The sequence below is a fragment of the Erpetoichthys calabaricus genome, chromosome 8, assembly GCF_900747795.2.
Source record: "Erpetoichthys calabaricus chromosome 8, fErpCal1.3, whole genome shotgun sequence".
NCBI lineage: Eukaryota > Metazoa > Chordata > Cladistia > Polypteriformes > Polypteridae > Erpetoichthys > Erpetoichthys calabaricus.
Genome location: NC_041401.2, coordinates 39,074,218 through 39,101,815, shown reverse-complemented (window position 1 = coordinate 39,101,815; position 27,598 = coordinate 39,074,218). Strand labels below are relative to the sequence as shown.

The window sequence follows — 27,598 nt, the reverse complement described above, 5'->3', positions numbered from 1 at the left end:
GCCTGTGATAATGATTCAGAAACATTTTATGTGTTTTGAGAAAACTGTAAAAGTGTCTTTGTGCTTTCTTAATGGAGAAGAAAAACAAGTAAGCCAATTAACTTGTGTGTGTGAGAAGGGTGAGGGGAAAGCAACTGCCTTCTTTTGAGCCTTTTTTTCAAAAATGGTTCTCTTATTACCATTGCTGCTTTGATGAGACGTTTGTGAAGAGTTCTATTCAGTTGCAAAAATGGACGCTTGCAAGGAGCCTTTTTCCCTAGCTCTGTTGCTTTGTAAAAAACTGAAATGGACACTTTCATGGATCACTGACACTTAGCTGCTTGACGCTTGAAGAAAACAGCTCCCTCTGGTAAAGAAGCTTTTTCTTTTTATGTTTCAATTAAGGATATATAATTTTCAATTAAAGTAAAGAAGCCATCTGGGAATTGTTATCTGGGACTGAATGAAGACTTGACCCACTCTGGTTGTATCATTCTTGACGTAAGTAAATATAATTTTTATGTAAAAGCTTAAACCAATGGCTCTGTCTCATTTGTTAGTACAATCAAGAAGACAGATTGTCCATTCCTGGTCTAACTGCAGTCCGTTAAGGGTGCAACAGGATGTTCTTGTGAAGCCACCTATTGATGGTAAAACTGGGTAGATGTAAAGGAGTAAAAGTAGAAGACAGCAAGTCCCAGTTGGCGAGCAGCAGTGCCACAGAGTTCCATAAGGTTGAATATGCAGCGTACACTATGAACAGAGAGACAGGTTAACAGGTTACAGGGAACAGCTGTATAGCTGGTTTTGACATTTCTTCACATCACCATTAAGGAAGGAATCTAAGAGCTTAACTGGTACCATTTAGTATTTGGTACACGTCACACGTGATCTGATATAGACGCACATGGTGGAGTATAGGTGGCTTAAATGATTAGTGGTTGGAATTGAACTGGCAGCATCTTGGGTTACAGATGTACAGCAGGTCTTCACCAGTAAGCCACACACATAAAGATCTAGTTAAAAGTCTGCTACACGAGATGAAGTGAGTCTGTGTTTCTCCAGCACTGTGGTTGTACTTGTGAAGAGGTTGCCATCCATGTGCCAATTAACAATTCTGTGAAGCACGTAATGGACCCTCATTGTGATTTACTGCCCTTAGAATGAGAACAAGGAAAATTCTTTGAAAGAATGAACTTAAAAATATGCCAAACTTACAAAGTCTGTTTTAAACTAGTTTTTTTTAATTGAAATTGAAATGAATACAGAGATATCCAATCACTAAAGATACTAAAGGTAACATGGCATCAAGAAACCATATAACACAATCATATAATGGCTTATTAAGGCAGCATGCTATTGTGAGTAAAGTGGTGTTCACAGTCTAAAGAAACTGGTAGAAACTGATTATATTTATGGTTATTAGACAATGAGACAGGGAGATGTGAAATTGTATGTGATTTTCTGATTATTATGACCTACCATAACAAAATGCCAGTTTGTTTAAATAGGCTTAATGGTATAATGGTATGTCCTTCTGTTTCTATTACATCATGGAATTACAAACCTCTGTTCACTGGCAGCACGGTGGCTCAGTGGTAGCGCTGCTGCCTCGCAGTTAGGAGACCTGGGTTTGCTTCCCGGGTCCTCCCTGCGTGAAGTTTGCATGTTCTCCCCGTGTTTGCAAGGGTTTCCTCCCACAGTCCAAACACATGCAGGTTAGGTGCATTGGTGATCCTACATTGTCCCTAGTGTGTGTGGCTGTGTGTGCCCTGCCGTGTACTGGCACCCTGCCCGGGGTTTGTTCCTGCCTTGCACCCTGTGTTGGCTGCGATTGGCTCCAGCAGACCCCCATGACCCCGTGTTAGGATATAGCGGGTTGGAAAATGACTGACTGACTGTTCACTGGATATGCCAGCCTTTACATCCTTCTCTCTTTGTGCGCCGGTATGCCTTAGCTCACTGGACATTTTAGCCCTTACATCCCTCTTTCTTTGTGCTTTTTGTTGCCTTTCTTAGTTGAACATTCCAGCCTTGTTGTGAAGAACGTGACACACAGATGTACGACACTCGGTTTACTATCTTATGCTAGCGACACGACTTTGTTCTTCAGACATTCCTACCCTCTTGTGGTTGTCAGGTGACATTACATCCGGGCATGGGCAAGAACGCTGGGGCTGGATGGTTATCTTATAGCTTTATGTATAGAGACAGATGGGGAACTTTTCCCTTTGAAATCAGAAACAATGCTCATATCTCTGATTTTACTCTGTGTACACTTCTAATAGCAGAGCTAATTACGACTGCACTGTAGTTTGCCACCAACAACGCATCTCTTTCAATAAAATTGTGTTGCCCTCTATTCTAAGTGACATTCTCAGTGACACTGCAAAACAAACCCACACAGCATATATACTGAGTACTCTATATACAGAGTCATATTAATTAAAACATGTGTGTGTATATACATATGGATTCTGAATTTTTAAAAAAGATTAAACAAATTTGAGTAATTCTGAATTTCAGCAAATAAACTTCAACATTACAAAAATTAACATATACAAATCCACTTTTTATGATTCAACAGAATGGGAAATGAAGCCTACCTCTGCAATCCGGGGCTCCAAGCAGGAAACAATCCTGAACTGGGTGCCAGTCCATCAGAGAGCACACATGTGCACACTCACACACACATAAGTATATTTATATATATATATATATATATATATATATATATGCATTCAAACATGAAACTGAACAAACTCTGATAAGAAAGAGGTACTTTGACATGAAAAGCAATGGACGACACAGTTTTATAAGGGTCATGGCATATAAGTAAGGGAAACAACTGACAAATCAATGTTACATTTATGTAAGACCTTTCATGGCCAGCACTACTCCTAAAAAGCATCAAGCTACAGCACATAATAAGACGGCTTCCAAGCTGTCGCTAGTCTGTGCTGAGAAGCAAATCCACACAAATTCATTATGCAATCAGTGCCGCCCTCAGCGAACTCTTTTCCAAAGCACTTCCAAAACAATGGAATAAAACAAGCGACAGAGGTGTTGACAGTTTTATAATAAATTCATAAGGAGATTGTAGAATCAAATCAGCCAGTGATTTTTGATCTTGCAGTATTTGTAATTTAAAGTCCAGCACTGCTAGCTGTGTTATCAGCCATTAATGGTGGTTAGCGTGACTGCTTCTTCTGATGCATAAATAAGGCTTCATAGTACCTTGATTTCAGTAAAACATGTTTGTTACTTTTTAATTTTTCTAATAAAAGCCCATTAATCTCATACAGGTTTAGAGTAGCTCAATTTCAGTAATAGGCTCTTACAAAAAGTGGAGAATGAGCTCTGGTAATTGTCATAATGACATAATGCATTCTGGACTTTTTGAAGCAACTGACAGTCAAAATTATTACTCACTTTATCATCTGCCATTTCTAAGATCTCCTACATGCTTTCAGGTTATTTCAAAACATTAGGTTTTCGAAATACTGCTGCTTCCTCACTGCATTCTGTTTACATACATACACACTTACATAATCAGGCCGTATAATGTTTATGTGTTGTGTATACAGTAGAAATATATAGGAAGCATCCAGTATGCATGATGTATGTGCATTATAAAACTTTCAAATGCTAAATATGTGTGTATGTTTGTGTATACTGTACCGTATATAACCTGTGCAGCACTTGTAAATAATGTCCTTATATGGCTAATGTATGTCATCAGATAGATAGATAGATAGATAGATAGATAGATAGATAGATAGATAGATAGATAGATAGATAGATAGATAGATAGATAGATAGATACTGTATTTAACTTGCTGCATAGGTTATATATATTACAAACACACACCCACACACACACACATATTTTAGTAAATACTGAATATGTCCGGTATATGTGATGTATGTATATACACACTATAAATGCAATAAACTTAAACATAAATGAGCTATATACAGTATATATGTACTTTATATACAAATACACAAACATGTATATATATATATGTGTCTGGTATACAGTGTGATATACATGTTATATACATGCATAAATATATATATATATATATATGTGTGTGTGTGTGTGTGTGTGTGTGTGTATAAGTGTGTATAACTGCATTTAATTAAAATCATATGAGCATACATGCAAATATATGCATATATCGTATGCCTCTAGTATATGTGATGTGTGTGTATGCATATACTTTATATATATTTTTACATTTTACATATACTCACACACACACTGCATACATTATATATATATATATATATATATATTTGCATGCACAATACTTATACACACATGTATTACTCTCACTCATACATACATAAACTGTGCATATATACACACAAGTACATATAAATAATATACAGTATATATATTTATATATACATAATATCATATATATAATATGATACAATTTATATATATAAACTATATACATATATACACATATATACAGACACACGCAAACACAATTACTGCATTACACCTTTCCTTTCACTATGAAATTTACCAATAGTATTAGTCCATAAACAGACAAATCAATGCAATTAGTTCATGTTACCCTGCACCTCATTAAGGCACCTAACTTCAAACTGCTTCTCTTCCCTTTCAACAGGTACAAAGAACACAAACTGACGAATGGAAATGGAAATGAATGGGTTTTCCAGCCGTGGCTTTCTTCCCCACTTTTGTTTGATTCTGATTGTTCCCATTTGTTTTCATGGAATAAGCTATAAAATTTCATTCGTACGTTTTTATAGCTTTAGGAAGCCCAGGATAAAAGACTGTTTATAACATCTGGAACTGAATGTCATAAGTTTAAAGATCCCATAAAATATTACGTTGGCTTCATCCTTTTCTTTTTTCTTTTTTTTTTTGTTTTTCTTTCTTTCTGCGTGCCCCCGTGCTGTCCGCGGCGTCATCACCCTGTATGCCCATTGTTCATTGCGCAGCCCTTCCCAGCAGATGCTGACACAGTGACAGACACAGAGACATCACTTCATGCCATAAATACCTGTCTTTCTGTTCGCGAAGAACAAGCTGGCCAGCATGCCACCCTGACATCCCCATCGACAGCGCCTCTCTGAGTTGTCGCTTTGCAGCGCCGTGTCAATCGCTAGAGCAGCTCGCTAATGACAAGGAGACAGTTTTCCTCCAATCAGGCTTCATGCACTTTTTTAGCCAGCCTCGCTATAGCACACACCAAACCAAAGTGACAAGGGGACAGACTTCAGATGATATATCCACCAATCGAACTACACTTTTATAGCGCCTTTCGGAGGACTGCAGCACCCCGCAAACCAATCCAATCCGAAACCACACAAAATGGAAACTGAGTACAAGCAGGCACCATCACAAAGGCACAGGCAAAAAGAACAAAAAAAACGACAGAGGCAAGGATAAGCAAACGCTTGAAAAAAGGGAAATGAGGTGCCGATTAAGGATGAGGAGGTCGCTTTTGAAAGGCATCTCTGAAGAGGTGGCTCCTCTCTCCAGTCCCTCACTCAAAGAGCCCCACGAGCAGGAGACATTTCCAGCGAGTGGGCGCCACAACGCTCAAAATAGACATCAAGCTTGGAGAGAGCGCATTTAAAAGAGAAAAATCGCAGAGACAAAGCGGGGGAGATGAGAGATGGAGTGGGGGTGGGGGGCGTCACTGTGCCCAGATCTAACGTCTCCTCTCGTGCTTTAAGAAGGAAACCGTATTGGACTGATTTGAAAGATCTGCAGATGGGAATACACGGTGTGGGGAGCGCATTGGCCGCCTGCTGCCGGTGAGGCGATCACAACAACTACAGCATGGCCGGAATGTGCTCGAACACCTGCGCAGCACGACTGGGATGGTCGGTCCTGCAGTTAGGTCTTCACCTTGGTCAACACTTTTGTAGTGCCTGTCATGAACTCGTTGTCTAGTCGCAGTCTTCAGTAGGATGTGGGATTGAGAATCAGCAGTCTTCAGTGCGATTCTACTTAACGAACCAGGGCTTTCATTTTGAAGTTGAGTAGTTTTTAACCAAACACAAAATGACGCCAATCCGACATTTACCAAATCGGTGTTGTCCATTGCATTGTCACAGGGATCCTGCCTGGGGCAACCTGGGCAAGAACGTCATCCTGTCTTCTCTTACACTGTCACCCACTCAGGTCAACTCTGAACATCTGAATAATCAAAGAGGAAACACAAAAAAGAAAGCACAAAAGGTACACACTGACGGCAGTCGGGGCGCGGGTGACAATGTCAGCGTGGGACTTGGGAGCTGCGAGTTATTTGCGCTAAGCACTGCGTCGCCAGCACCAGCCAATCAATCGGACTCATTCAGTGTGATAGCTTTAGAAAAGAAAAACTCAACACATTCACAAAGCCTCTACCAGAGCAGCCAAAGGAGAATCCTCCACTTTCAACAAGTGCTTCTCCTAAAGGGTTTATATAAAATAAACATTACTGTATTAAGTTATGCATGCTGCTTTTTAAATCACTTTGAGACAGCTGCTTACTTTTGAAGGCACTTTTGAAGATTTTTAATTTTTGGGTTTATAGGTCTTAACACAAGACATCATTTAGAAGTAATAATTGTTTACTTTTTAAATTTTTTTAGTGCTTACTTTGAAAGGCACAATTTTAAGTAAAGATTGCTTGCTGTGTAAAATCATTTCAACTGTGAAAGGTGACATGTAGAGCAAAAGGCTCCTGTTCAGGGCACTATACAAGAGACAATACATACAGTAACACAACATTTAAATAAGGCATATTTGAAAGTGTTGAGAGAGGTGCTGCTTAATGCAAAAGGTGCTGTTTAAAATAAGGACTGTCACATTTTGTTAAGCAAGATTACCTAGCAGTTATTTTGAAGAGCACAGCAAGGTTTATGTCAATTGTAAAATCTTCTATACTGTAAATTGAAGGTTTTGATTCCTCTATAGCTTTCAAATACTCAGTATTCTTTACCTAATGACTACAAACCAGTGGCCCTTACATCCCGCATCATGAAGACCTTTGAGAGGCTGGTCCTGGACTATATGAGTCCTCTTGTGAAAGACCACCTTGACCCACTGAGGTGTGCCTAATGGACAAAGACTGGAGTAGAAGGTGCAATTATCTAAAAACTCCACAAGGCTGGACAAAGCTGGCTTTGCATTACGTTTTTTTTTTTCTTTTTTAATTTCATTATTGTCTTCACTACTATCCTGCCATCCCTGTTAGGGGGTAAACTCAAGAATATGCCACTCAATGAGACTATGGTGTCTTGTTGTGCAGACTGCAGCTTGTGAGGCTCAAGAACGCCACAAGGAAGAGTCCTGTCTCTTGTTCTCTTCACTCTGTACACCTCAGACTATATATATATATAAAACATTGGCTCATGTCACTAGCAGACATTACCAGATGATTCTGCACTTATAAGGGTGTATTGATTTGCTTCTTGGTGCAAAGATAGTCATCTGCATCTTAACATTAGCAAAACCAAAGAATTGATTATTGACTGTCAGCGCACCAAAGAGCCTCTATGTCCAGTCACTGTTCAAGGAGTGGATGCAGAGGTGGTCCACTCCTACAAGTGCTTGGGGGTTCACATCAATGACAGGTTGGACTGGTCTACAGGGTGGTCCAGATCTAATTATGCAATTATTGCATCGCATTGCATTAAAGGTTGCATAGTTAGATCTGGACCACCCTATAGTAGCACAAATGAGCTATATAGGAAAGAGCTGAGAAGACTCTTCTTTCTGAGCAGACTGCATTCACATCTTCTACAACTCTGTGAGGGCCAGTGCAATTTTCTACACTGTAGAACAGTCTGCAGTCTCCCCACTGATAATATCACTTCAAGAGAGGCCCACCAAATCAACAAACCAAATAAGAAGGCAGGCTCAGTTATGGGGCACTCTATGGACCCCCCTGGAGGTTGTAGGGAAGGAGAGAATAAAGACAAAACCGAGTGTCATTATGAACAAAGCTGCACATCCTCTCTCTGACACACTAACACTGAGGACTTTCAGCCAACAATTCATTCAACAGAAGTGTGTCAGGAAACACAACTGCGGACCTCATGGCAACATGCTTTTATAACGCCTCAGTCTGATTAAGACTGCACAGTCTGAAGGTCTCTTTCTTTTTAGTAATTTTGGTGGGTACCTAAGAGGAGTTTGTTGTTTGTATTTATTTATTAAGCTTCTGTAAAAAAAATTGGAAATATCTATCTATCTATCTATCTATCTATCTATCTATCTATCTATCTATCTATCTATCTATCTATCTATCTATCTATCTATCTATCTATCTATCTATCTATCCCACTGCAGAGAATGCATTATGAAATAAGGTTTATGTGCTTATTGTAAAAAGTAATATGGATCCAAAAAGTACTATTCAATTTCTTAAAAATCACAGAGAAACGCACCATATCAAATAAGGCTTATTTTACTTTTTACAATGCTAGTGGTGACAAGGCAACATATAATGCATCAATTTCTCCTTTAAATATATAGTATTTTAATACAATGCTTACTGCAGGGACATAGACAGGAAATAATTTCAGGGGGTTGTAAGAATCGTAGTTCTGTCCATGATTAATCAATTGGAACAATCATATCATTTGCGGTGTTCCCAACCTGAAATCCGCATACTTGCTTATAAGCCTATGGCTTACTGTGAAAGGCACCATATAAAATAAGCTTTAATTTCTTTATTGGTGAGACTCCTCATATTGCCACACCAAACCCTGCTGCTGACACTTTTTAAATAACAGATGCAGTTGCATATCCAATAATTGTCATCAGAGTCGCTCTCATTCTCACCAGCTCATCTTGCTTTATTAGGACCCCCACGGCCTGGATTCCTGAACCAGAGCCCGAGCCTGAAAACAGCCATCTAAAGGTATCATTTGAGGAGGCCCTTCTTGTGTTTCCTTCCAGATGCCACTAAGGGAATGCCAGAGGATGTTGGCATTCCCTTAGTGAGAAGCAAGTGGATAATTGGCAAGAGGAAAAAGTGGATAATTGGCAAGACAAATTGAACAACCACAAAAAAAACTCAGAAACATGTCACCTCAGCTCTAAGTGTCTTGCTGCCACATTTGGGCTTCATGCAGACCGCCACAGGCGCACATCTGAGCTGCACCTTAGCAGATCAAACTTCAATAGAGAGTCTTCAATAAATGAGTTCAAATATGTAATAATGCACCATCATTTGACTAGGATGCCATGCTATTTAGATCTTAGAGGTGGATGACCGTGCAGCAGGACAGCCAAGTGGTACTGCGGTCTGCTAAGCTCATTGTGCAGACAGCCATCATTACGGCTTTTCTGCAGAGCTGATCGATGACAGGGCTTCAGGCGATAAGACTGGAGGATTCTGCTAGTCAAATAATGGAGCTGAAATCTTGAGACTTGATCCCAGAATACAAAGGCTGTTTTTATTTTTTTTGCACTACCATTCTTTAATGCTATTCACTATGATGAGTGCTACACAAAATACAGATTACGCATTACCTTAATGGATCTTAACTGTTCTGATTTAAGTAACACTCCTTCTTTTCTGTATCATTTTCTGAATTATCTTTGTAAATAGCTTTGGAACAGTGTTCACTTTGAAAGATGATATATACAATTTAGATTGCTGAAGATGCTGGCAGTTTTTAATTGCCTCGCAGCAGTGTTAACACAATCAGGACAACCCTGGTACATGTGTGCCCATGGCATCCTCAACCTGGAATACTGCTTTCCTCTAGCCAAATCTCTGAATATTAGTGGCAGAGAAAGTCAGTCACACACCAGGCAACAAAAAAAAAAAGAATATAAAAAAGTAAATGTGATTAGCTGCGATGTAGCTGAGAGCTTCCAACAAAAATCAAACCTGAAATTGTTGCGGATGCAGTTTTATGTGATGCAATTCAAATTATGACTTCAAAGTACTTTGGAAGAGTGGGTTAGAAAACGTACTGTAAGTGAGGAGACAATCAAAGCTGAGTTTAGTCCTTGAAGCCACAAACATCCAAATTATTACAATTTTTGAGCAGTCACATAAGCCAGTATAAATATTTGTCTTACAAGTCAAACTGAACATAAATGTAAGGCAAATCTTTTCTCTTTCCCCAGCACAACACATGGTGTCTGCCTTTGTTTCCTTTCTTCTTCCTGAGGTCAGGGGATTCTTGGCTTCTCCTGTTGTCAGATCACGTCAGCAAACACAAGTATGAAAGTCGGTGGTGACACACAGAAATACACCCCCATTTAAAGACCCTGAATCCATGTTACACAATGCACAGGATGAAGAGATGGTTTTGAAGTTCTTAAGAGGTTGCCAGAGGTTTTTGGGCAACATAGAAGTAGGGACTGCCAAAATGAGTCCATCCAGACCATTAATGAAAATGCTTATCCACTTTTAAAAGATACTGGGAAACATTGCCTGTAGCACAGGGTTGGACATAGTGGTCCGCAGATCTCTCTCATTCTCCTAGTCTTGCAGAGTCAGACATATAATATACACATCTGGAGACAACCATGAGTGAACTCTGCTTCAGTGTGGGTGGGAACAATAGGACGGTTCACTACACATCACATTTCTGTACCAATCCAATGTCTCATGATGGTGGAGGTCAAAGCAGAGGCGGTGATTTAAACTGCAAAGAGCGTCTGTGCTCTACTCTATGTCATCCAAACAATATCAAGTTTAGAGTTATGATGGATAAACCTTCCATGGCCGAGTAGTCTCCCAAAAAGACCCTTGTGAACCCAATAAGCATGTGTTGTGTGTGTGCAGAAACAAAACGTGTTCAAAATAAACAGAACCTTTGAGCACTTGTAGTAAATGTGAACGATGCACTGCTTCCGGCTGCCTGTGGTCAACGTCATTCACAATAAGACGGTACAGTCAGAATCAATGTGAGGTGCAAAGAACTGGCATCTACATTAGTGAAGAAAATAACTGCACCTTATCTATTCGTACTAAGCAGTGTGTCATCACACAAAAAAAAAGGAGGAGACAAGAGCTCCTGATAAGCAAGATCATTTTGCTACTGATAATAAAGAGCTACAGGTGAAGAAGACTTTGGTACCCAGTAGACTGGAAACAGCTGGTGGGCTGAATGACACTAACATTACCACAGACCATGGACGATGGCTGCATAGTGTAAACAAATAACTGAAGTAGTTTAACATCACATCATGCCAAACGTGTTATACCTGAATACAGTCACAGCGCATTAACAAGTGGTATATACTGTACATATCGATCACAGTACCTCTCTAAAGTCTAGCTGCTGCTGCTATAACATGGGATGATGCAAGGAATAGCAAGGGATGACAAACTACACGCCTCCGTGATGACTTTCCTGAATAGTTTCACATTTGTAATCGCTAGCAAGCTCCTTCTATGACGCGCTTTTTGACCATGCTGGTGGCGTATGAGTGCTTTCCAGGCATGGCAAGTTCTGTTGTGGTATGTAAAACACGAGACATCAGACAGACAGGCCTCTCTTCAGTTTGTAAGATCCGAAACACACACTTTCCATGTTTCCTTGCAGCTGGTGAGTGCCCATTGGTAGGCAGCTATAGCATACAGACAGCCTACCACTACGACTTCAGACAAAATCAAACAGGTCAGGGTGAGTCGCACACGGGTCAGACTGAATTCGCTGGGAATGTCGCACTACATGACTGCCGGTTATAGAAGCATCCCATGATGATCCCTAACTCTCTAAGATATCTAAATAAGGCCTGTGATTGAAAGTCACTGGAAATACTTTGTAGTGTGACAGGGCCTTTAAACAACTGGGAATTGCAGGGGATGATCTGTTAGACAACTCCCTCACAATTTGTCTGCACTTCATCAAATTTCCTTGCATTTGGACAGTGTCAGTATCTATACAAATGTTTTCCAGGAGATTTCAGCAACAACCTCAGTCTGTTCATTTTTTCCTTTTCCCATTTTGTTGTGCTATGATAAACATGTCTCTCTTCTGTTTATGTGGTCCAAAATATCTTTCCTTTTGGTCACATTGCATTCATTGTACTTCTGGTTGAACGCACATTGGTTGTCATCATCTTGCACCCACAGGAGCCCACCCCAACAACTTATGATAAAATTAAACCCATTTGATTCTGTTGTGGTGTGTTGTAGAGTGGTGTGATTGAGTCACTGGGGATGTCACAGTACATGGAAACCTCTGGAAGAGTTGTGCAGTGTATGCAGGCTGACAATATTCACATTTAAGTGAGGGGGATAAAGCTGCTTTTATTTACCAGTATCTTTGTTTTTACTTTATTCTATGCACACTATTCTTAAACATATGCATGATAAATAGTTTTGATTTTGTATTTTGACAGCAGCAGTCTTTTGATCTACAAAATATAAAGATATATATAAATAAACTGATCTAGTAATTCAAGCTTTTACTGTAACAGAACCATTTATTCTCTACAATTATTTTTTGTTGTCCAATCATTCTTTGCCTCTGAAACTAAAACAGAACACAAGACAGGCTAAAATACCCATAAAGCCACCTGCACTGTCTAAGAGTAAGGGGTGTGTAAGACCAGCTATGAAGAACCCCCAGCAATGGACGTCAATGCTTGGAGACCAAAGTCTGACAGAGTTAAACTCCAGGTAAAGTCTGGCCTTGCCCTCCCTTGTTTCTAATTGGTAGATGCAATGATACCTATGACCATTTGTAAAGAACCTCAGCAAACTGAAGTCACAAAACTATTTAATACAAGTTAAATAACTTTGGACAGCATTGGAATGGTAACATCAAGGATTTATCAGCAAACCCAGCATTCAGCATAAAATGGAGAAGATATCACATAAACCTAAAGAACAGCAAAAGCATGAAGTAACAGAGAAAAAATACAGAGTAGCTTTGAATATAAATGTCCGCTAACAGCCTTTTATGGACCATCCATAACAAGTTAAAGTTTATTGCACACTAGCATAGTGAAAAAAGCCCGTTTATTAAAATAAGTGTGTCTATCTAACAAACTGGTATTGTTAGAATGTGGAAAAACAGTCCAAGGGCAGCAACTGCACAAATAATTTCTAACATAAAATTAGCAGTGTCCAAATCTCGGCTTCTTCGATGTGTCAAGTTTGCATGTTCTCTCCTTGCCTAGTTGTGTTTTTCACCAGATTCTCCGTTTCCCACCAATACACCAAAGGCGTGTGTTGGGTTAATTGGCCAGCTGTAAGAAAGTATGCCCAAGTGTAATGGATGTGGATTGGCACTCCATCCAGGACTGACTCCTGTCTTGCATGGATGGTGCCAGGATTGGTTCTTGCTCTATTATGCTGTAATGAATCGAGAAACTCCAACAGTGGATAGATGCACCAACAGAAAGGAAAACAAAAAAAGATGTTCTTAACCATATTACACAAAAGTTTCATTTGATAGTTTTATGTGTATGTTAATGCACTCTTAAATCTGCTTTTCAATTCCGGTGTCACATTAAGTCCATTAAGCACACACCCACATTGGGTCAATTACAAGTAGACAGTTATCCTTCCATGCACGTCTTTGGCAATTTACCAGAGGTGGCATGATCAAGTTTTGAAGGTTGTGACAGAAACCATCAGCGAGAAGATCAAGTGGAGCAAACAGGTTTGTCCTTCTAAAGAGACTATCATCTTTATTAGACCTAGTGAGCAGCCAAAACCTCCAGGCAAAAGACCAATAGAAAACATATCCCCCTGCAAGGGACTGACAGCTATTAGTAGACCTGGGGAGACAGCTAAAGTTCTCCCAGCATACTGACATGGATCGTATGGATGAAGCTTTCAAGAGAAAACCCACAAAACATGAGGAACTGGTCAGCAATTGTAGACTAAGCAGTTGGAGAACATTCTGCCTACCAGTGGAGGTTGGATGCAGGCACTTCACAAGACGATTCTTGGCCACAGACTTCAGGTCACTGAGGTTTAAAGGAGAGAGCAGAAGAGCCAGCAGTACCACCATCAAAGTGACACAAAATGCCTCCAGGTGGCTGTGGCTCAAGAGAGGAGAGCCATATGGGTAAAGTAGCCTATTTGCTATCTCATCACAAGCTGAAACCTGATCAACCTCAGTTGGGTCAACTGGAGGAGAGTGTATGATGCTGAAAGACACAAAATACTTGAGGAATCCAGGAACATCACTAAAGATGTGGCCAGAAACGTTACAAGATATATTTACTTGTTCAGAGGAAAACACCCATGAACATGTAGAGAATATGCAAACCACAAAGGCAATGATTGGGTGTTGAGCTGAATTTGATCCCCGGACAGAGGACCTGTGAAGCGGCAGTGCTAAGCACTACATCACCATGCTGCCATGTAGGTTAGGTTTAGGTTTATTTGTCATATATAGGTTAACACAGGGTCAACATACAATGAAATGTGTATGACGAGAAAAACAAGTCACTCAGCCTAGATCCAATAAAGCTAAAAAAAATAATTACAAGTTAAAAATAGACAAGTCATATAAAATAAAATGTGTATGTTTTAAAGGAAGTTATAGAGCAATATGAGTATGTATACAGTATGGCCAAGGCTAAATACTGTCACTAGAAAGTAGCAAGTCAAGCCAAGTTTCTTGTCATATCTACTTAGAACAAGGAAATTGTACCTGCATAGCTCCTCAGAATAGAAGATAAAAATTCAATACAAAAATAAATACATAGTATACTTGGCATGCAACATATACAAAACAATCACATACAATAGATACTGGCAAGTATTATATATTTATACACACTCTTTGTTATGTTATAATTTTTGAATTCTTATGATTGACTGTTCAGCAAACTTTTAATTTGTGGGTAGAATTTAATGTCTTTAATTCTACTGTTTGCCTTTCTAAGGCAGTGATTGTTATATTTATCCTGCCATTTTACTATCGTATAATATTCTGTGCCACCTTCACCATCCTCTGCAGTGCTTTATGTCCTTGAGTCAAGCAGGTGCCATACCAGGGTGTGATGCAGCCAGAGTGGATGGACTCAGCTGTGTACCTGTAGAAGTTCATGAGAGCAGACAGAGAAACGCGAGCTGCCGTCAGATGTTTGAGGGAGAGGAAGCGACAAGAGACGAAGTGTGTTGATTCCACTTCAGTTCGTCAGTGACTTCTGAAAATTCAGGCTGAAAACTCACTCGACTGAATATATTTTCCTCTCCCACTGGTGTCTTACTATAGCAACTCCATATCCTGTCTGCAGAGTACCATGTTGTTTAGGAAAAAAAAAATAATAATAATCATTTAGCTGTTTGCTACCATAAATGCAAAGTCGTATCTTATTTCAATACCTACTAATTCACTTTGAATATCTCAAGTTTATTGTGCCGTGGGTGCAGAGCTAAACCACACAGGATACTGTTTTATATATTTCAAAAAGTGAAATATCTTATTTCATTAAATGTTTATAAGAAAAACCTTAAAAATATATTTCAGGGTGTGCTCTGACTTGTTGGTTCAATTAGCTCCAGGCCTCCACAACTCTACAGCTGGACTAAGATGGCTGAAAAATGTGCAGGTTAATGGAGATTGAGGGCTACCGTTCTATCTGATGCTGTTTCAAAAAACTCCAGTCCTTATGTTCCTGAATATATGGCTGAAAATGTCTGGGAGGATGGGTGGATACGCATTTCAATATCATTAGGAGTTTTGAGATTTAAGCCCTTCAAGTGTGATAAAGCATCTAGTGATTCCAGGGCCTACAAGCTCAAATGTGTTGGTTTCCATTTTAATATTCTATGTAAAAAACTGGTTACAATTAACCTAGGGTATCCTCCTCAGAAAGGGGTACAGGAGTACATGGACCTATGGAAGAAGACCTGGTGCACACAACACTTGAATATTCCATCATGAGGGGATTGAAAACATTGCTGAGGACTGGTAGACTCTGTCTCTATAGTTCAGCATGTTGGTACCATGACCATCACTGGGCTAAGCACAGCATAAAAGAATGAATGAAATGCAACAAATGAATATTTTACATAATGAAATTAAATAAATTACTATTCCATCCAAGGTATGTTATCTGACTGAGCTGATGTTATGATGAAGCATTACGGAGTGTATGATGTGACCTTTTAAAATATTTGGCTACCCAGAGAGAACATGCCAACTCCTCACAGAAAGCCTTCAAATCCTACCACAGATCAGAGTCTTAGGTCCAAGAACCATAAGAATATAACCTTAAATTTGCCAGCATAAGTAATTTGTCCTTTTAATGAACGTTTAATGCCTGTGCAACTCACAGTATCACAAATATTTAAGAGGTGAGCTTAACTCTTTTATTTCATTTTAGATACGCATAGTGAAAACCAGTTAAAAACCCATTTCTGGTGCTCCACATTCATTAGTCGTTTGCATGTGCTCACAGATGGCTGCTTCATGTCTTGAAAGGACTCCTGTTGTGTTTGAAAAGAGACAAGGAATTCAGTACCAAGTAAAAACACACTTCTGTCCTAAGACTATATGACCATCAGGGAATAAAAAGCCTCATGAAACTCACAGTGCTCAGTGAGCAGCCCGTAAATGATGGCCCAGAAGCACAGTTTAAATTGTGGTCAGGCGTAAAGCGTGCACCACCTGCATCTGCAAGTCTACAGTATGTGCAAAAAAGCCATGTGCCATTTGCAATCCCCCTTGCAAAAGCAGCATTGCCTGTTGCCGTGACAACAAGTGCATAGCAACAAACATGTATTTGACATTGTAGCACACAATTATACCTTTATGTAAAAAAGAGGTCTAAATGGGCCACTGCAGGCCTTAATTATTTGACAGATTGGAAGCTTATATTCTGTGGTTTTTTTAATCACAAACCTAAATGTTCGATGGCATGATCAGAGACTAGGATATGTAATGTTTATATTTCCTCTTTGCAGAAAATGAAGAAGATTCATGAAAGACAGATCATTTTAAATTACCTCAGAAAAAACAGAAAAAGAAAAGAAAGACCATTTTGCCTCAGGAGGAGAGACTGCGTCCCCTAATCATAGCTTATTCACTTTCATGCGGCATTATATAACATTTCAACTGTCACGTAAGCAGTTGCTGCCAAGCAAAAAAATACACGTCCATTTGCAGCTTGAAAATAGGTGGATGGTAGCAAAGGTTTAAAAAAATCGACTGATGACAAAAGTGGTTCTTTTGTGTATTGATTGCTGGTAGAAAACAAAGACCAGCATGGCAATGAAATGGTGCCCTTCCTCAACATAGATACATTCGCCTATACATCATGTGTATCTGCTGTTTGTATGCCTATATTTGAGCCTGCACAAGCAGTCAATCCTGGATAGTCCACCGTAAAGTACACTCTCTAACCATATGGGCCAGTTCAAAGGTACCAATTAATCACACCTCTTTAAAATATGACGGACAATCAATACAAACATGTGAACAACAGTCTGGAGAAAGCAGCCAGGCTCAAAATTAAGTGGGGATCACACATTCTCCAATAAAAATTCCACAAATGATGGAGATAAAACTAGAGAAGATACGTTGAAGGACTGTAACAAAAAGCTCAGTCAGACTCTGTTGTAACTTAATTTACCAGGAATTTCGAAACGGAAACACATAATAAAGGCAATTCTGCAAAGATCTAAAGCTGAAAGTGTCGTGGCACCACCCACCTTTTCAGTTCTATTACTGGGTGACAAACATTCCTACAATAAAACATTGGCAGAAGTCAATGAAACTACACCTGTATGGTTAGCCATGAAAAGGAAAATTATCTCTGCATAATTTTCTTTGTGCTCCAGTCAACGTAAATTTCTGCCAAATTACCAGTAATCCAGTAGTTCACCATTTATTAAAGATATGGAACCAGTGTAGGACACATTTAGAGCAGAGCTTTAAACTGTGGCCCCAATAGATGATAATGACCTATCTCAGTCCTCTCAAACCTATACAGTATTCAGTCTAAGGAAGACACATGAGATTGTGACATTCACAGCTCTCATTTATTTGCATCTTATCAATTATTATTCCTCAAAATTTAACCTTACAGGGACAATTTTTTTCTTCTTTATAAAATTAGTAACTTTGCATTAAAAGTAGCTTACATTATTATTTCCCTCATATTTCATTTACAGTGTATCAATCGCTGAGGCGACACCTGCTGGTATGGATGAAGATTCAAGTAACGTCTCCAGAGTATATCAACAAATGTCAAAAAATCCAGAATATATAAACAAATTTCAAAGATTTTACCCTTTAATTATGATCTTATGGAATTATACGAAAGGGATCTCTCTATTGAAATTTCAGGAAAGAAATGGAATTCAGGCAATCATCGTTATATATTAATACACTAACGTGGCTGTTCGTTTGTCTGCCCAGGACTTTAAATCACCTGCAGCTCCCAAACCGTTTCACCTATTGACCTGAAATTTGATACACATACACTATGTGACGTCTACTATCCGCTTTCAGGGTGATGATTGACCTCCAAGGTTATTCCTCTTTTTATTTTTATTTTATTTTATTGTAGAATCAACTCTCGGCAGCAGCCAGCAGGGCAGCTGTGTGGCGCATATGTACAGGTGCCATTCTCATCCCTGCCACCTTCACTGTCACTTCCCCTACCTCTTCATATCTTAAATCATTCTTGAGGCAGATTGAAAACTTAAGTGCCAGCTTAAGTGAAAAATTAAGGAAAACATACTAAGTAATTGCAACATAAACACTGACTTAATTGGTTTTAATGCGAAAAGACGCAGATGAAAGAAGAGAAGAAGTAGGGTGGAGAAAAAAAGAGCTGCTTCCTGCATCAACCTCTGAGCAAATGAATGCTAAACGTGCAGAGAAAGAGGATAAAAACCAGGAATGCTCAAGTTACTACTGGTAAAATATATTCTAGTTCATGATGCACCAACCATGCCGTACTTTAAAAAAAAAAAAAAATGTTCACATACCAGAGCAAGATCCAACTTGTGATGTCATCACTACGTCATGTATTTTGGGAATGTTTTACACTAAAACCATTCTGGGAAAAAATGTTGTTGGTTCGCCTTGGGTGTAAAATCACCCTTAATGCTTTAGCAGTTCTAGCTGGACTAATGCCAGATGGGATAGTATTGTGCTACAGAAAATCAATTAAATGAAGACTTACTCTGCTTAATTGGATGAGATCCAATCCACCTTCTAGTGCACTGACAAAAGCAAGTCGACAAATGCCTATCTCAGATATCTCAGCTGGTCGCTTTGGAGAAAACTGCTGGAATTTCATTTAGTGGACACTTATAAAAGTGACTAAAAGGTTCACCTGATTGTTAAAATGTTTTTAGTTTTAAGTTATGTGACTTGTGATGACACTGCTTTTTAAAAGTGTGTGCATACCTTCCCTCCAGAGCTAGAGGTGTCCAAACCAAGACATATCAGTCAGTCAGTCATCATCCAACCAGCTATATCCTAACACAGGGTCACGGGGGTCTGCTGGAGCCAATCCCAGCCAACACAAGAAACAAATCCCAGGCAGGGCGCCAGCCTACCGCAGGGCACACACACCAGGGACAATTTTGGATCGCCAATGCACCTAACCTGCATGTCTTTGGACTGTGGGAGGAAACCGGAGTACCTGGAGGAAACCCATGCAGACACGGGGAGAACATGCAAACTCCACACAGGGAGGACCTGGGAAGCGAACCCGGGTCTCCTAACTGCGAGGCAGCAGCGCTACCACTGCAACATTGTGCAGCCCACCAAGACATGTCCAACTAAATTTCCATTTACACTGGTCAATACTGACATTTGGACAAGTGACGGTCAGGTTTGTTGCAAAGGACAGCACATAATGTGAAAAAATAAATTGCACAGTACAATTACCATTTTATTTACATGGGTTTGCATGTTCTCTCAATTTGTGTTTCTCCTCATTTTATACATTTTATTTTGCTACATTATCTTTATTAGGGCGGCACGGTGGCGCAGTGGGTAGCGCTGCTGCCTCGCAGTTGGGAGACCTGGGGACCTGGGTTTGCTTCCTGGGTCCTCCTTGCGTGGAGTTTGCCTGTTCTCCCCGTGTCTGCGTGGGTTTCCTCTGGGCGCTCCGGTTTCCTCCCACAGTCCAAAGACATGCAGGTTAGGTGGATTGGCGATTCTAAATTGGCCCTAGTGTGTGCTTGGTGTGTGGCTGTGTTTGTGTGTGTCCTGTGGTGGGTTGGCACCCTGCCCGGGATTGGTTCCTGCCTTGTGCCCTGTGTTGGCTGGGATTGGCTCCAGCAGACCCCCGTGACCCTGTGTTCGGATTCAGCGGGTTGGAAAATGGATGGATGGATGGATTATCTTTATTTAATTGATATTGTTTTTATAAATAATAATTTTCATTCAAGTAAATAAAACTCTTTTCACAGGTTAAATCACAGTTCATGAAAGGTATATACAGGTATTATATTAGAAGTAATTACCCATGATGCTTAGGAGCTGTATGCCCTAGTTGCTGTGTGCATTTTCCTCTGAGCCTTTGTCACAATCGGCTCTGGTCGGTGCACTTTTCTCCTTCACATATTAGTTGTCTCACCTTCTGATTTTCTATGTTATCTCAAGTTGGAAAAAAATGACTCTTTACAAGGATCCATTCAGAATTAATCAATGTCATTGTTAAGTAAGCATACCGGGCCTGTGCTAAACCATTTTATTTTATTTATTTTATATGACAAACCATTTTAGGTTGAGCTGTCTTAATGCATAGCTCACTGGGTTGGACTGGAGTAGAGTGTTGAGTTTCATGGGTTATCTTTGGATCATATTATGGTAGTTGCTATTTTTTGAATTTATTGGGTTGTTTTGGGTTCTTTAAATTAAAAAATAAAATAAAAGCCTGAAATGTGCACTAGATATTAACATTTATAATCAAATATTACTACATCAGTGTCTTTTATGCTTTAATTTATTATGTACATAGAGTATACAGTATGTATACAATGTATGATTTTTGGTAGTTTTCCATATTTTACACAGACTTAGCTGGCATTTACTTACACAAATAAAATATTTTAGCTTGTACTGAAAATATGAGACACAATATGAGCAGTAGAACAGGGCCTCTTAAGATGTAAGTGTTCAGAAAGAAAATAGAAGACAGAATTACAGCTGCATGTCTAGAAATTGTCAGGAGTTCTGACTAGAAGTGGGATAGAGGGTTAAACAATATATGGAGATGTATCACTTATTGGGCAAATGATGTAAAGATGATAAAAGAGTGCAGCTACAGTCCCTTGATGCCGCTATCTATTGTGTCTTCATGGTTTAACATCTCAGGGCTGTCCTGTTGGAAGTCATCAAGCCATTCAGCTTTTGTCCTTTATCTCTAAACCAAGCCACTAGCACACAGCTGGATGGACAAAACCTAAGCATCAGACAAGGAAACCGGCCAAATTCCTGCCATAGTCAAGACTCGTGTTCAGAAGGCAATGATTAGGGTATTCTCCCTGTCTCTGTAGCTACTTGCCAGCACTAAAACCCAAGCTCAGTGCTTTTTGTTTTTGACATTTGCATGTTTTCTCCTTCTGCTTTGACATTTATGTGGGTGTTTTGGGCTAGCATTCTGCTTGAAATAACATAATCTATTTTTGAGGGAGCAAAACAAAATTATAACGTTAGTTAGTTAGTTAATCACCTTCTTTGTAACAATAGTAACATTCAAACAGGTGCTGCCCTGAAAAATCAACTAGGACTGTGCAAAGGAGAATCACTGAAACCCCTCATGGACTAAATGACATAGTCCTCAGTCAGTGTCTACAAGAGAACATCACAAACTACGTAATTCTCTTACTACTAAGTTCACAAACTGCAATGTAAAGACTGCTGTTTAACAAATTCCAAATGAATCAGTGTTTTCTCATTATTGGAGCAGCCTAAACCAGCTTAAAGTCATAGGAGCTAGAGGCAGGAGCATAAATAGAACTTCATTTGTGAGGCAGTAATCAGCCATAGCAAAGGCATCGGTCCATTACATGACACACTGCCACACAGTCACACTCTCTCATATTGGTTCAATTTCAAGTCACCAGTCACCTTAACCAAGCAAAATTCATTTGAATTTTAATGTAAGCGTACAATGAAGCAGACACCACCATCATCAGACCTCAGATGGGACAGACAGGCTATGTCAGGATCATATTTCTTTTGATATCTGCAGCACCTTTAACACTATGTAGCCCTTACTGCTGGGACCTAAGCTAATGTCAGTGAAGGTGGATGCCCACATAGGCTGAAAAAAACATGAGGCTAAAGAAATGCAAGGACACACTTGGCCCGGAATCTGGAATGGGCTGTACTCACTGAATACAAAGGGGTCTTGAGTCGACTGCACCTCCTCCTCCGACCTCCAGTAGGTACTAACATTGGTATGGTAAACAGGAGATGGAAACAGATTTAACAAGTTAATCAAATCTGGGCACTAGGTTGGGCACTCTGGAAGCAGGTTATAACGAACAATGTCTCACACCTTCCACATGGCATCCTGGTCAACCTGTGGTGCACCAGCTTTTTTCCACCTCCATTTGATGTTAAAACATGCCTCTGGCTAAATGTTTTCTGGCTTATTCATATGTTAACTTAAAACATATTGTTATCCTTAGTGCATCCCAAGCAGAATATGAATATATTTAACTGACACATTATAGCATTCTCAACGCTTCATAGCCCAAATCAGGGTCACTGGGACCTATCCCAGCAGCATTGTAAGTAAGGCTCTGACATACTCAAAATCATAATCACACATGGCCATAGTAGAGTTTTTAGTTAACCTAACATGTTTCTTTTTGGAAGGAAAACCAGGATAACCAGAGCAAAGAGGAAGAATATAGGAGAGTACACACATAAACCATATTCAGACAACTGAGAGTGGAATTCAAAGTTGGACGATGAGTCTGTGAGGCAGCAGTACTTACCATTCTGCCTCCATGCTTACCATCCATCCATCCATTTTCCAACCCGCTGAATCCGAACACAGGGTCACGGGGGTCAGCTGGAGCCAATCCCAGCCAACATAGGGCACAAGGCAGGAACCAATCCCGGGCAGGGTGCCAACCCACCGCAGGACACACACAAATACACCCACACACCAAGCACACACTAGGGCCAATTTAGAATCGCCAATCCACCTAACCACCATGTCTTTGGACTGTGGGAGGAAACCGGAGCGCCCGGAGGAAACCCACACAGACACAGGGAGAACATGCAAACTCCATGCAGGGAGGACCCAGGAAGCGAACCCGGGTCCCCAGGTCTCCCAACTGCGAGGCAGCAGCGCTACCCACTGCGCCACCATGCCGCCCTCCATGCTTACCTTTCATTTATTTGAAGCTTGTTTTCATGTTTTGGTCGTCCACCTTTTATATATCACCTTAATCTTTAAATGTCTATTACATATTGCCTCTCATTTTTATCTATTACTTAATCCCTTCAATATTTCTCTATATATTATTACTCAGTGCGATTTCAGGCCTGCCCTGCAACCCTGATCTCGAAAAGAAAGTTATGAAAATGGATGGATGAATGGTCTGTTGCACCTTATGTACAGTCACCAAAAATAAGCACTGTGTTTGCTGCAATGGCGGGCTCGAAGAGTGCAGTGGTTTCAGGGGCTGAGAAAGCACCAGGGTTTCGGGACCTGAACACTTTTTATTCTCACCCCTAATCTGGCAAGAACTTTGAGCACTGGTGTCAGGAAGGAGTTTAAAGAAGACATAGAACAGTGGTCTGCTGGGTGTGGAATCCAAAGGTGAACTGGGATAAGAGGTAGTGTAGTTAGGAAACTGAACCTGGTGCTGCTTTTGGGATCAAAGGTTACCCTATAAATTTTAAGGGCCAGCAAGACAAAGTGCATTTTGTTGACCCCTGAGATAACTGCATCTCCAGTCAGCCACTTAAAAGGGAAACGTGGTGCCATTCCTCCTGCGCCAGGACGGTGTGCTGCCATCTGATAGGGAGAGGAAAAAACTGACCTCCAGGCAGTGCATGCTTTTTAAACAACAACATTTGCTTTGTCCCAAGACCATATGCTGCCCTCTATAACCCAGGAGGTGCTCGGACTTCCTGCTAATCCCCTAAGGCCTCGTCTTTACCTTTGACAGACAGCTGGAGATCTCTGACACTTTCTGGATCTGCTGACCTATAGTGTACTGATTGCTCTCAGGTCACATTTCTTGTTCTTTTTTACAACCATAGTTGTTCCATGTCACATTTTCCTACCTGGAACCCCACTGCACACCAAAATGCCTATTACAACATTACCATGCTGAATCTTTCAAGCCATCATGACATCTCGCTCATTAGGAAGACAGGGCAAGAAATAACTGTGAAGGATGACTACATCATCCTTAAAAATCAATTCCCTCCCCCTGGTGCAAACTCCTCCGTTACCTTGGCTATACCTCTGCCTTAATCTAACCTGCATCTGTTCAACCATACTGGAATGCCAATCTCTCCTCTTCTTCAGTTTTTCAAAACCGTTTCCATGACAACAGAATTAGCCTTTCTGCACAACAGAAACTTGGCATTCCACATATTCCTTGGAAGAAACCTGCCCCCTACTGTAGTTGGGTTGCTTTTACTGAAAAATGGCTCTCATTCTTCATGCACTGCCCCAGGCAGAAAAAGAGATAGTTGCTAATAGCAACAGAATACACCTACACTGGAAATAATCCGTTCAATTTGTCACTCATGAATTTTGATGTAGAACACTTTAGGCTGCTAGATGCTGTGCCATGTGTTTAGAACAACAATAGGAAAAACCCGACTCAGATTTCAGTCCTAGAGAGAACTAAAGGAGCATAACACTTTTGAATCAATTTTGAAGAAAAGAGCCTTTTTCTCAGACGTCAAGCACCGGCCATATGGAAGTTATGAACTGTAGTGACCAAGGGTGCTTGGTTGACCTCCAGATCAAAATTTATGGTAATGGTGGACAATATACAGCCTCCAGGGCCAAATCTGGCCTGTCAGCACCACCATAAAATTCCCCACTTTTACAATTAGCATAACTTTCCACCCTCATTTGTGAGAATTCACTAAGGATAAGCCCCACCGACATCCGCAAAGTGTATCAACCCCACAGAGCTGCGCCAAGTAGCAACCACTGATTTTACATAAAGGCCACTTTCCTTGTAAAATAGTGAAAAACATCCCCACCAAAAACACTCCCTGCAAAGCACAATGGCCCTTTATTTAGGAGATAAATCTTCATTTAAACAAACTGTGAAATCCTGACTTACAGAAATAATTTGGCTGTAACCTTAAGCCGATGTCACATTACGTGATTCTAGTCATGGGGCATGTCAAATGTGGTAGCTGATCTCGTCCTCTGACCATGTCAGTTTACACAACTGAAAATTGCTTGGTGTGTGTGAAGCCTAAAGGCGCGTACAGCCACCCGAACCCGACACAGACAGGCAGGACATACGTTTTTTCCACACACAACACACAGTTTATTTACAGGTCAGTGCACAAATCACCAAGACAGAAGGCTCACCGAGTCCAGCACAGTCTCTGCTTTGCCACCAGTCCATCCACCTCCACTCCTCCTCAGGCTTTGTCGTCTTCCTCTCGACTCTGGCAGCCTCACACTGCTGTGTAAGGTAGGCCACAAGAAATTTAAATTGGGTCTCCCACCAGTTGACGGCCAGGAAGTCCCATCTGGGATGCCACTTGTGAGGCCTAAGGGCGCGTACAACCGCCCTAGCCCGACACAGACAGGCAGGACACACGTTTTATCACATACAACACACAGTTTATTTATAGTCAGTCAGTCAGTCGGTCATTTTCCAAACCGCTATATCCTAACACAGGGTCATGGGGGTCTGCTGGAGCCAATCCCAGCTAGCACAAGGGCGCAAGGCAGGAAAAAACCTCGGGCAGGGTGCCAGCCCACTGCTGGACACACACACACACCAAGCACACAATAGGGACAATTTAGGATCGCCAATGCACCTAACCTGCATGTCTTTGGACTGTGGGAGGAAACCCACACAAACACGGGGAGAACATGAAAACTCCACGCAGGGAGGACCGGGGAAGCGAACCCAGGTCTCCTTACCGCGGGGCAGCAGCGCTACCACTGCGCCACTGTGCTGCCCCCCAGTTTATTTATAGTTCAGTGCACAAATCACCAAGACAGAAGGCTCACCGAGCCCAACACAATCCCTTCTTTGCAGCCAGTCCATCCACCTCCACTCCTCCTCAGGCTTTGTCCTCTTCCTCCCAACTCTGGCCACCTCGCACTGCTGTGTCAGGTAGGCCACAAGAAATTTAAATTGGGTCTCCCGCCAGTTGACGGCCAGGACGTCCCACCTGGGATGCCACTTGTGAAGCCTAAGGGCGCGTATAGGCACCCTAACCAGACACAGACAGGCAGGACGCACGTTTTATCACACACAACACACAGTTTATTTACAGTTCAGTGCACAAATCACGAAGACAGAAGGCTCACCGAGCTCAACACAGTTCACTTCATTGCCACCAGTCCATCTGCCTCCACTCATCTTCAGGCGATTGGCTCCCTTTATAGGGCACCAGGTGCCCAACAAGCTTCTTCCGGCAGCACTTGCTGCCAAACAGGACCCTGTAAAAGTCCATGCCCTCTGTCAGCCCGGGGAAGAAAAATGTCCTGAAAATACGCTCTCCCCCAGGTTTTCCATACTCTCGGCTGGGTAAGGGCTCTGGTCATCCACCACACGTGTCAATTTTACTGACTGCATGCCGGCCTTCAAACACAGTCGTCCTCGCCCCTTTTTCTGACAGCCTGCCTGATGGAACTGGTGCTGTATGAAGGGTTAGCAGGTTCAGTGAGTTCAACTGCAATCACAACCCTTTTTATTCTTTTTTCCATTCTGTCATGGTATGTACAACAAGAGACATCAGATAGACGGGCTTCTCTTCTGTGTGTAAGGTCCAAAACACCCATACTCCTTATTTTTCATTGCTACATTATATGATTTGTGCTCGTTGGTTATCACCTGTCATGCACACAGAGCCCACCCCTACGACTAAAGACAAAATTTTATCGGAGCAAGTTGTGGACTAGTTGGAAGAGTTGCTGAGTGTGTCACATTACTTGACTGTATTCACGGAAGCACACCACCGACTGCTTGCAATTCACTAAAATTATGTAAATCAAAGTGTATGATGTGAAAAATTACATTTTGCATTCATTTATTTGGGTGGTGCTTTCATCCAAAGCGACTTATTACACATGAGATACAATTGGTTGCATTTCTTTTTGCTTCCCAATTGGAGCACAGGCAGGTGAAGTGACTTGCTCAGAGTCACACAGTGTCAGGCTCTGAACCAACAACCTCAGGGATTGAAGTCCAAAGCCTTAACAACTGTGCCACACAACACCATCAAGGTGATACCTCCTCAGTATTTTGATGGGTGACCCCCAATATTGGCTCATTTGAAAAAGTATGTGTGCTCTAAAGCAGCAGCTAGTCCAGGGTTTAGAGGCTGTGCCTGTGTCATAAAGTGTCTTTTACATGGGCTCACCTGAAGCTACATTGTAAGTGGGGTCAGGGTGCTTTTTTATCTGCAGCTCTGCTTTCTAACATTATTGGCTTCTTCATGTCACACACACAGACATAATAGAAACCAAGCTTTACCAGGATTCAATTTACGATAA

At 40.9% G+C, this 27,598-nt stretch overlaps 1 protein-coding gene across 2 annotated transcripts in view; it reads right to left on the bottom strand.

The window, feature by feature from the left end:
• The window catches only part of kalrna (kalirin RhoGEF kinase a), a 797,086-nt gene that overhangs the window by 563,169 nt on the left and 206,319 nt on the right, over positions 1-27,598 (bottom strand). The window contains exon 1 of one of the 2 annotated variants that reach the window (XM_051930994.1): positions 5,025-5,351. The exons of the other annotated variant lie outside the window; for it this stretch is intronic. Coding sequence (XP_051786954.1) covers positions 5,025-5,061 — 37 coding nt within the window. The 5' untranslated portion in view covers positions 5,062-5,351. Of the gene's footprint in view, positions 1-5,024; positions 5,352-27,598 lie in introns of those variants that run through there. 2 annotated transcript variants of the gene reach the window in all.